Genomic DNA, 12,251 nt, shown 5'->3' with positions numbered 1-12,251 from the left:
ATCATATCTGAAATGAAAAGTAATATTTTTTAAATCAAAAATAATTTTTTAAACGAATCAGATCAGATAAAAAATCCGTTTTATCGACTTGTGTTTATTAGTCATCGTCACTGAGAAAGGTCCTTAAGATTCTACATTTTCAAATCTTAGAACGTTGATTGAAAATCCTCTTGCAGAACACATTATCAAAAGTTAAAACAGATGGTATGATAAAGATTCAAATCCTTTAAATTAAACTACATTTTCAACTTTACTATTTGCATGCTCTATCAATAGAGAAAAGTTAAAATACATATCATTGAATCAGAAACGATAGATTTCGAACTATGTGATATCGATTAGAAACCCAATCGTAGTGGAGTACTAAATATTTCATATAACAATGCTAACCTTATAATGCAATAAATACACATTCAATTTACAGTAAGATGAATCAAAATCACAATCTTGATGCTGCGTTCGATTGGCCTGAGTGTGCAAACTACATACAAAATTAATCAAATCGACCAGCTAAAACTGTGTTTGAAAATCACATTTGATTTCAAGATTATCTTATATTGCAGCCTCCAGCCATTTCGGTAATCTGAGCGACGTCTTCATCCCGAGTCTCGTAAAAAAAACAGCGTACAAAAGGTGCAGCAAAAACACAAAGGATCCACAGTTGAGCAGAAGCTGTCAAGAAATGAAGAACAAGTGCACAGAAAATGATTAAAGAGCATCAGTCTTTCATACAAGAATCAGTGTCTAATATACGCACAAGAACGTACATAGAAGAAAAAGAAGTCATAAATCGTACCAGGACCCCGAATATGAAATAAATCAAATTCATTGATGGGACTGAAATAATGCCCATGGAAGAGAAAATGTACGTAAAAAGGGCGTGGACGTTTATGGTAATCTACAAGCAAAGAGAGTGCTTTTTAGGTTTAGAAGTTAGATCTTCGAATATTTATATGAAGTAAAAATAGTACCGAAAAAGCATCTCAATGAGTTACCAGTGCGAGTATGTTTTCTCTGATTAAATACGAGGCAATTAAAACATTAACCAGGGCTCCCACAGCTCGAACCTGCACAACAAAATTACTTGTTGGTTTTCCAGTGACAAATGGATATAAACATATTCTGGGATAAGAAAAGGATTTCTTGGATGAATGATACCATCGAGCACAAGACTACCGAGGTACCCCAACTGGCCTTCAACCTGCAAGGATTAGGCGAAAAATATGTTGTCGTCAAGAAAAGAGAAGGGCCTAGGTTACAAAAGAGATTCTACTGAAATCTACCTCCAAATTGTGCCCATTGTGAAACCAAGAAAGCCATGCAATAACTAGCCAAACACAACTTAAATCAGAAATAATCAAATGACACAAAACTATCAAGGGATACTAGTGTCAAGATTTTAAACCTTGAAAGAAGCCAAAGACACGATCAGACGGGATAAGAACACGGTAGAAAAAAGAAATCTTGTTTCTAATAAAAGCAAAAAGACTCACCAAATAGGTAATAGCTTTCACCGGACCAGATAATACAAACAATAGTACGGCTGTTGCCACCTAAAAAGATCGAAATGCAATATGAGAATTATGGTATTGACATAAACACCAATAAAAAAGGGAAAATATTGTGTTGTCGTGCTATCAGATACATCAGCAATGTCTGTCGCAATGTCAGGAATTTTCGGTGGCACCGCTGGCACGTCATCATTTTCCACAGCCACATCACCACTCCGATAAAAAGATAACTAAAATCGGAAAAAACTAGTAGACTAAGACTGTAAATTGATTGATACAAGGATCGAAATGAAGAACATGCAAGCTACAAGACCAAAAAAGTAATTTTCCCAATAAAAATTATTATAATATAACATCGACACAAGAGTAGTGGCATACCATAGTTTTCCTGCCAGCAGCAACACCCCATCTCATAGTGGACAATACAATTGGCAAAGCAAAGAAACATCCAAAGTATCTCTGTAGAAAACCAAATTTCAGACCCATAGTGAACTAAAATATGATATTTAATAATAGATCATCGAGCTGATTATTGTCTGAAGAAACTAAGTTCAGCGACATGCAATATTCAAAAATCTAACCAATAGAGACCCAAGCAAGAAAATGAGGATGGTTTGATCAATTTACAGAGATTTAGAATTAATCAAATTAAGAACCTACTAATTGCATATAGATCTATGAAACAACATGATCATCTGGTTGCCTCTTCTTACACATTTGTCCTGTATAGCTATTCAAGAGCTACATCATAAAAAGGAAATTTTGAAAACACTTGGCCTCAGACTTCCACCTATAACCTCTATTAAAGGATGATTGATATTAATTTCAGGAAGCAGATTCCATAGATTTCCGTATTTCGTTTGGACGCCAAATGCAGATGAGATGTATATTTAGAGTCTGCCTTTGTGATTTTAGATCTTCGCATTATATCCAATGTTTTTCTGAATATTAGTAACCTTACCAATTACATAGTAATATCTGCGAGTTGGTAGACAATATCTGGCTCAGAAATCTGACAACTTTGCAAACTCAATGAATTGTGCCTACTAAATTAAGTTCACCTCTAATAATAAAGCACCAAGTAAACAAAACATAAGACCTATGCAATTCTTTCACAAATTAAGCCAAAATCCATGAAGAATAAAGAGTTGATCAGCTTTGTTTCGCAAATACGTAAAGATCAAACTGAAAACTACAATAAACAAATTTCATGTGACGGAAAACAATAACATCTTCTTTATTCAACCAACATACATCTCAATTTCATATTTGGAATTTTCAAATTTTAAATATTTTCTATTCAGAGAAATATCTTATATTAACATTCAATCATTCAAATAAATGCATGCACAACCACGAATTCGAAAAATTAGCAGAAAAACAGAGTGTATTGTACCTCAATAGCAAGAGAGTTGCTCAAAAGAAAGGCCAATCCAGAAATAGCAGCAAACATTGCACACTCCACCAATCGTAAAGTCTTCTGGTAAACCTTCCCATCTTCCGCCAAGTATTCATCGAATTCTTCCACTTCTTCTCCGTTCTTATCAATCGAAAATGGGTTTACATCATTCACATACCTCGAACCTCCTGAGAAAAAGTCATAGGGTGCCGCAAAGGATACTAACTGTTTCAATTTTGGTTCACGAGTGGGGAAAAAGAGGTGCCGCGCATCTGGGGCGAGCTTAATGAGTTGGTGGCAGTGGCGGAAACAGTGAAAATGGTCGTGATGACGGAATTGCAGTTTGAGTTTGAGGAGATTCATCAATTTATGACGAAAATGATTCTTGAATTAAAATCACTCCAAAGCTAGAATATTACCCTAAAGTCACGTTTTTTTCATAATCAGCATAATGTTATTTTTTTAGGGAAATCATTAGCATTATGTTTGATATCTATAATTTCACCAAAAATATTTGTCCATCTATTATTAAAAAAAAGAAACAAAATCAACAAACCAGCTTAAATTCATATACTTTCACAATTAAATCTAAAAGAACAATAACCAATAAAAACATATTTGATTAACATACATTTTCACATGCAAATTTACCAGCACAATAGCCAAGATTATCCATACGATAAACTCCATTTCCAAGAACAAAATATATAACCAAAAATCCACATATTCATGTATCAACTGGAAAACAAAATTAAAACAAAATCCAAAAAATAAAATTCACAAAACCAAAAACAGAGAGAATTCGTACTTAAATCAAATTATGATTTCGTTCTATAAACTATCACAGCAACAACAAAAACCACAATTCGCCTCAAATAGATATAGCTGCAAACAAACAAAAAACAACACAAAGGAAATAAAATATTTTCTGTAGACGATTCCGTAAGTTATATCACCATTCAATAATTCAAATATACTCACATAGAAAAGAAATTGTTTTCGGCGGCCGGAGAACACAATGAAACCCTAGATAAAGTTACTGGCGATTTTCCATTTTTGATGTTTTTGTTTCCACGAGCTAAAGGATGCAACGGATATATATTTGTCTTTTATTGGCTTTAATATTACAGCCTTGCCCAGTGAATATTCGCTGTAATTCTCTTTTTTTTTTTTTTTCGGTTCGTATTTTGTGAAATGGATCTCTTATTTGGATCATCCATGAAAAATATTACTTTTTATTGTGTATATCGATATGGTTGACCCATCTCACAGATAAAGATTCGTGAGACCGTTTCACAAAAGACCTACTATTCCCGAAAACTCATGTGAGCATTTTATGATCCAATTTTTGTGAGACAATTCATGCAAAAAATATTTTTGGTACCAAAAGCAATATATTTTTGGTATAAATTTAGTAATTTTTATATAGAAAATCTAGGTATTATATTAAAAGTAGAAAGTTCGGAAATAGTTTTTGTAATATATTTTTAAAAATTATTAGAATGATTATTTAAGCAAAATAAAATTGGTTATTTATAAAAATTGTGTTTTATAATAATTTTTTAGATTAAGACTAATATGATTGTCTAATTTGTATAAGATTGGAATAATATTTCAATTTAACTAGTAGGTTTATTTAAAAAAAAAAATTTAACATAAAGTTGTATTAAAATTATAAAGATGAATACTTTTATCTACTATTGTTTTTTAGTTAAAATAATTTTGTCTAGTTAAAAATAGAATTATCGTCTCAATTATATATGGTTTTTTTTCGTTTGTCTCAAATATATATACATGTATCTATATTTAGCGAATATATAGGCGTATGTCCATAATTTGTAAATGAAAGTATTGATTATTTTTTTATTTATTCGACTATACAGTAATCATAATTTATACCTTATTGTATTTCAAATGTGATATTTCATTCTTATTTTTAACTTTTGTCCCATATCTTTTTAGTATTTTATTGTCAAAAAAAATGTAAGGTGTTAATTTTAAGAGAAAATTGAAAATTTGGTTATTTATGTTTGTAAATCTACGATTTGATCTTCAATATTATCGAATTAGTTTTAGTTCATTATTTTTGTTTTTTTGTTTTTTTTTTGTAACCTGAACGACGTTTTCCTCTGGAGTCTCGTAAAAAAAGAACGTGCGAAAGGTGCAATAAAAACACAAAGGATGCACAGTTGAGCAGGAGTTGGCAATAAAATGAAGAACAAGTGCAGATAAGAACATCAGTCTTTCTAACATATACATGTTGTCGTCCATCAAGAATTGAAACCATAATGGTGTTATACGTACTTTTTGCTTCGGAAATTTGTCTTTCGTCGTGTGGACTTATCGGAGAGAGTATAAAGACCGGATACGCAGACTCATTCGCCGGTCGGAATGATGCCTTGTGCTACATATTCCAGGAAAAACCTCTCTTGTATCAGGGATATTGTCAAAGCAAAAACTTGTGTGAGACAATCTGACATGTCGTATTTTGTGAGACGGATCTCTTATTTGGGTCATCCATGAAAAAATATTACTTTTTATGCTAAAAGTATTATTTTTTATTGTGAATATCGGTATGGTTGACCCGTCTCACAAATAAAAATTCGTGAGACAATCTCGCAAGAGACCTGCTCTATTTTCAAATGAATTTCCAAGCCAAATTCTTGTTAGTTGCTCACCAGGAACTATATTCCCAGTCTGTCTACGTGGGTGGATCGAAAAATGGATTTGCCCATTAATGAAAAATCTCAGCCCAACTCATATATTTGCCAAAATAAATAAATACCACAAAAACTAATGCACGTGCGTAATGTTGACAATTCCAAGTCCAACCTAATTCAAAATCATCTGCTCCCCCTTCATCTACCAAATCAACCCTGCCAACCAAATGTTTAATGTAAATATACTAAATTATTATTACTTTTTTTTAAACGAAAATTGGAATCGTTATCTTTCGAATGCATATCGAGTAAATCTTGAACGTAATGTAATACTCTGTAGATCACGTTGAACGAGTAAATTATACTATATAATATTTAAACAACATATTAGTTAAAAACATATTGATAAAATAAATCAAACTCGTGTTTTATTACTATTATTATTATTATTATTAAGTTTGAGATAATTAGAGTAACAAAATTTTTGGTGTCATGTTCTGTTTTAATAATAATATATATATTAATAAATTGTTAAAATTTTAATGTAAGTTACTGTAGATCAGTGGATAAAAGTTTTATTCTCTAAGCATTAAGTTGCAAGTTCTATTCTTATTTGAGTTTTTTTTCCTTTCTTTTTTATATTTATATTTTTAATTCATATATCAAAATGGCAGTGCAGTCACTCACTTTTTTTATAATTTTATTTTGATCCTTATTTAAATATAAATCAAACAAATTATAAAAAAATTACACAAACACGCAACACGTACGTCGATGCTCTAGTTATTATCACGAGGAGGCGAAAAAGTCTACATGAGATGGGGCCATATTATTATCACATACTATTACTATATCTTAAAATAAACATTTGAAAAACCCTTTACTTAATTTTTTTTTTTGGAATGTGAAAACTACTAAATGTGGGAGCTTAATCATTGGGATTACGTAATTAAATGATGCTAATCAAAGATCGGTGCGCCATTAGCGAACCCCAAACAGTGTTGCTCTTACTTTTCCCGTACGCGTATCGCCCGGAATCAACGGGGTTGACCAGTAAACCCCATTTAAGAAAATGTATGCAAATTAAATTAAATAGTCAAACCCGATCGTATATAGTGTAAATACATTTATTTTATCTCTGAATTTGTCATACTTCGAGAATTGGAACACAAAATAATCGTCAATCTTGACCTTTGATTGGATGCAATTTTTCTGAGGATATGCCTCTACCTACAAATAATACATACTTGAGCGTCGAAGTGGTTTCGCCTCCGAACGAAGTCATCTCACCATTTTTTGATGGTTCTGTTCTTTTCCATTGAAAATTTTGGTTCATGATAAGCCGTCAAATATTTTAATGAGCGCGCATTTTTTGATCGCATCAAACATGTTTTCGTTTTTGGGTTGTTTCGAATATATAGTCAAATTTTGACGTTTAATAACATTTTTACTAGTTTTTTTTATTAATATATGTACTCATATTAACTACATCTTAGAAAGTATGAAACATTTTTATTTGAACGAATTAGATAAAGAGAAAATTAGAAGTTTATTAAATACTATCTTGGAAAATATGTAACCATTTTAACGTAATTTGTGCATGTCCGAATTTTATCTCCAATTAATCTAATTCAAACCTTTCTCAAAAAGGAATATGTTTAAAATACTTCTTATAATTTATTTATAATATTATGTTGTTTCATCAAAAAATCTATTTATAAAAACATTATATTTTAGGCAAAAACTTGTGTGAGACGGTCTTACGGGTCGTATTTTGTGAGACGGATATCTTATTTGGGTATTCATTAAAAATATTACTTTTTATGCTAAGAGTATTATTTTTTATTGTGAATATCGGTAGGGTTGACCCGTCTCACAGATAAAGATTCGTGAGATCGTCTCACAAGAGACCTGCTCAAAATTATAATCCTAGGATAAAATATGGAAGCAATTTTAATTTTTAATATTAAAAAGTCAATCTCGCCTCTAACTGTTTTGACTCGATTTTTACGTGTCCTAAGATGGAATCATCGAAAGCATGTGTGAGTAAAAATTTGGTAAGGAAAGTTGTTTTTGGCCTGTTGTCTGTAATAGACTAAATTCTATATTTTATGTTATCAAATATCATATGATCAACGTTAATAAATCGTTCGGTGCGAAAGATAGGATTCGACATCTCTACATTTTTGACTCAATTATATAGTTATTAGAGTTAAAAATAATAATTATGTTGTTCTTGTTTTTCAATATATTATCTTATTAGTTGTCATGTCATGATTCAAATTAGATATGACATGTCATGGAAATCGCATATCTTCATTTAGGTATAAATATTCGTGGTTTTGTTTTTGGACTTTACTCAAAAAGCATCGTACTAATTGAGATATCTTCCAATTTTTATTAATCGATGATTTTTCTCTTGATCTTCTAATGTGAGACTTTGGTTGCATTCACAACAATCTTCCCCTCAAATTAAGTTCCACCATTATTCTCATGGTCTGAGCTTTCCCTCCCTCTTCACCGTGTTGGAGTGCACGTCTAACATGAAATTCCGAGAGCACCACCCAGATCGAGAGCTTATCAATGATTTTTCCGGGAGCCTTCACCTTATTCATTTAAGTATTTGAGGATTCCATCCACATAGTTCGATCAAGAGCATGACTCTAATACCATTTATTGTGCCATAAGAATAATTATGGAACGTCATTTAATGGGAGAATTGTTGGGAACACAAATGAAATTCCACATTGGAAAATCAAGATAAAGAACGTTAGTTAATATAATTAGTTGGAATATATATCTTTTGCTATGAAACATTTTGTGTAAAGTCCGAAAACAAAGCCATGATGATTTATGCCCTAAATGAACAATATAATATGATTATGGAGATATGTAATTTCCATGTCACAACAAAATAAACTCCGGAAAAATTTAAAAAAAAATGACATCAGAATACAAAAAATATAAAAGAACACAAGGATTTAATTTGATTCGGCTTCCGACCCATTTCAAGTAGTGGACAAAACAAATCCACAATAAGTCAAAAAGAAGATTACAAAATATCACCACCAACTTTGTTTTTTTTTCCATTTTCCCATTTAATTTTCATAAAAGATTGAAATATAGATATATATATATATATATATATCTCTATATTATATTACATTAAGTGAATATTATATTATATTAAGTGAATTATAAGATAATATTTATTTATTTAGTGGGGGCCGAATTGAATGACAAGGCAAGTGACAAGAAACTCCCTCGATTGGACGAGGTCTTTTTCAATGTTGTTTTTATAGAAATCTTTAATTTTCAAAAAGGATCCAAAATCACATAACCGTGTTTGGGGATTGACCATTGATTTGTGCCAGCCAGTTGGTGAAAACTCTTGGGCTCCAAATTCATAAAACTCGCAGTCGATAGATTAAATTTCGAGTTCGAGATTAAATTGTAACAAACTTGAACGGCTGAATATATTTATAAAATGTTGATAAACATATACAAACTTGATTTGCTTAAAATTGATAAAATAAAATATAATTTAAATGTTTCATAATGTTATAAAATAAAAACTTTTAATTTTTACAAATGAGAATTGACATTCTAATTTTATATTTTAGAAAATATTGTTGCTGGGATAGGATTAGGTTTCTTGTGAGACGATCTCACGAATTTTATTTATGAGACGGATCAACCATACCGATATTCACAATAAAAAGTAATACTCTTAGCATAAAAAGTAATAATTTTTCATGGATAACTCAAATAAGAGATCCGTATCACAAAATACGATCCGTGATGCAGGACAAATTTTGTACCTACCCCTGAAAAATACATTTGAAAATAGCCGACGGGCCCTACTCAGATGTCAAATATGGAAATCGAAATTCATAATATTGAAAAGTAAATAATTATTAATATTATAGCTTAACAACTATTGATTGATACTTTGATTAACGATATTCCCGACACCAAATTATAAATACATTAATGTGGGATAATAATTCAACATTCTCCAATATAAAATAAATTTTAGAAGGGACAAAATATTTTTTTAATAAATAACATTTTAAGTATTTTTTATGAGATGCACCCATATATAGCTTCTAGCACAGTAAAATGTGATAAAAAAATTTATATATATATATATATATATATATATAAAAGTTAAATCGCCAACCATCGCAATGATGTAGTGACATAAATTTCTATTAATATAAAAGATACGTGAGTTAATCTTACGTTAAAGCAAATCTCTCATTGTAATAATAATAGTAATAATATAACAAAAAGTTAATAGTATGTGTCTAATTCAATATATATATACACTTTCTAGATAAAAATAATTATTATCTAGATAATTGATGAAAAGGATGGAAAATGAACAATGTTCAAAATCAGGGAGAAAACAAATTTTTCAGTCAACTTTCGGCAACAAACTGATGCAATTTTAATTGGACAGCGACAAAATCTAAAATAATTAACACACAAAACAATTATACCTTCCATAAATAAAGTTTTGTTGGTCTCAATTTTTTTTAAAAATATTTGTTATATATACATGCATTTGCATCGCAAAAATGTTGAATAATTTACATGTCACAAAAACTTATATGAGACAGTTTTACATATCAATTTTGTGAGACATATATTCTATTTATGTCACTAATAGAAAAATATTATTTTTTATGTCAAAAATATTGATTTTTATTATAAATATGGGCATGACGTATTGACGTTAACTCATCTCATGAATAAAGATTTGTGAGATAGTCTCATATGTGTGATATCTTTGTCTCACATCTTAAAAATTAAATATTTAAAATGAGTTTATAATGAGCTACAATGGACTTCTATAGCAACTTGTGTTAATCATTTTCGTAAAGCAAGGACGAATACGAAGTAGTTGTTATAGGGGCTCATTGTGCAGTCACGCAGCCATGGGCCCAGGCTCGGGGAGTGTCATTTTTAAATGGTATCAGACCCAGTCACCGGCATGGAACACCGGGAAATAAGTGTTATACCAGTGCTACGTGCATGGAAGCTACTTCTTGAACCTGCGGGGCAAAGTGCTACATGACAGGAGCCACCTCTTGAATCTGTAGGAGCCACCTCTAGATTCTCGATGCTGGTGGATCGAGTGTTCAGGCCGCGACGAGGACGTCGCGTTTTGAAGGAGGGGTGATTGTGATATCCTTGTCCCACATCTTAAAAACTAAATATTTAAAATGAGTTTATAATATGCTACAATTGACTTCTATAGCAACTTGGGTTAATTACTTTCGTAAAACGAGTACGAATACGAAGTAGTTGCTATAAGGACCTATTGTACAGTCACGCAGTCATGGGCTCGAGCTCTAGCTCGAGGGTTGACAATATGTCACAGACTCTTTACTGTTTATTCAACAATTTACGCGCAATCATACATTCTGAAAGATTATTTATTTTTTAAAGTCCAAAAGATTGACTTTATATTGATGTAAATAACAATAACAACACTCATTGCTAGCACCCACAAGTTTTTTATTTTTTGAACAAAAACAAAAATGCATCAACACCCACTTAGATGTGCCTGCCACTCTATTTTCTTGAATTTGGGATTAACCCAACATTCCAAATCCATCAACAATTTAACAAACGTAAATTCTTGCATATGATGCGATAACTTGATATCAAAAAATAATACTGCACATCCAAAAAAATGATGGTACGATGACGGATATTGTTGTCATATATAATGTCATATCAGCACTCTGATGAAAAATAATATGATAAAAATGAAATACTTATAAGTTAAATGACCAAAAATAAAATTTCTCGTTTTTCAATTTTAGAATGGTCCCGAGTATGGTAAAGGAGTGCTATCCTTTTTCCTACTAGTTATATTTTGGCAAGTAAATTTGATTAATTTAAGGTTTTTGAGGTTGTCAAACAATAGGCCATGTGATGCAGCGACACATATGGCAAAGAAAAGCACAAAAATATTAATCAACAGAAGTTGGTGAGTCTATCATATGGATAGAATTTATTCTTATTTTTTATTTTATCTAATATAATCGATCGATCATCTCATTTGAAAACAAAAAATAAAAAATCCCTCATTTAGTCAATGGTTAGTGAATATTTGATCAATGGTCGGAAGTTCGATTCTCTTTACCAACACCTTCTCGAACGAGCTTATCACACACGATTTGATGGTTTGTCTGACTAACGTGTTCACAAGTGTTAGTCCAAGAGTTTGCCCAGTACCTAATGAAAAGTAAAGACTGCGAGTTTTTATGTCATAAAAAAACAAAAAGTACAAAATAACATGAATATTGCAACTTTCTCAAAAAATATGAAAAACCGAAGGAGATTTCTTAAGATGACTCATTAAAATATGAGTAGGTCTCTTGTGAGACAGTCTCACGAATCTTTATCTGTGAGAATCCTATCGATATCCACAATAAAAAAATAATACTCTTAGCATAAAAAATAATAATTTTTCATGGATGACCCAAATAAGATATCTGTATCACAAAATACGACCCGTGAGACTATTTCACACAAATTTTTGCCTTAATATATATCAAAATAACATGAACATTGGGTATTTGTACGTGTATATATATATACACATACATATATATGTGTTGCGGCACAAATGATATTATAAAAGTCCTTAAATAACTCATTCTC

At 30.9% G+C, this 12,251-nt stretch overlaps 1 protein-coding gene across 2 annotated transcripts; it reads right to left on the bottom strand.

Annotated features, from left to right (window-relative positions):
- Positions 1-298: 298 nt before the first annotated feature.
- Positions 299-4,032, bottom strand: LOC142521130 (uncharacterized). 2 transcript variants are annotated; one of them, XM_075624338.1, is made up of 9 exons: positions 3,892-4,032; positions 2,908-3,330; positions 1,890-1,970; positions 1,494-1,553; positions 1,284-1,327; positions 1,159-1,201; positions 996-1,067; positions 797-898; positions 299-672 (listed from the first exon to the last, which is right to left on the bottom strand). In XM_075624338.1, exons 2-9 carry the CDS (start codon positions 3,271-3,273, stop codon positions 553-555), a joined length of 888 nt encoding a protein of 295 aa, XP_075480453.1. In that variant the 5' UTR covers positions 3,274-3,330; positions 3,892-4,032; the 3' UTR covers positions 299-552. The 2 variants fall into 2 exon arrangements, with proteins under 2 accessions (XP_075480453.1, XP_075480454.1); XM_075624339.1 differs by lacking the exon at positions 797-898.
- Positions 4,033-12,251: the final 8,219 nt, after the last annotated feature.

The sequence above is a fragment of the Primulina tabacum genome, chromosome 12 (genome assembly GCF_025594145.1).
Source record: "Primulina tabacum isolate GXHZ01 chromosome 12, ASM2559414v2, whole genome shotgun sequence".
Classification (NCBI taxonomy): Eukaryota; Viridiplantae; Streptophyta; class Magnoliopsida; order Lamiales; family Gesneriaceae; genus Primulina; species Primulina tabacum.
Note: the sequence above shows the minus strand (reverse complement) of the source record. Positions and strands in the feature narration are given on the sequence as shown.

Excerpts from the sequence above, each read along its gene's own strand:
- LOC142521130 (XM_075624338.1), bottom strand. The coding sequence starts at position 3,273 with ATGAATCTCCTCAAACTCAAACTGCAATTCCGTCATCACGACCATTTT. Across the intron at positions 1,202-1,283 it reads ACAATGGGCACAATTTGGAG|GTTGAAGGCCAGTTGGGGTA; the intron begins GTAGATTTCAGT and ends TAATCCTTGCAG. Across the intron at positions 1,068-1,158 it reads CGGTAGTCTTGTGCTCGATG|GTTCGAGCTGTGGGAGCCCT; the intron begins GTATCATTCATC and ends TTTGTTGTGCAG.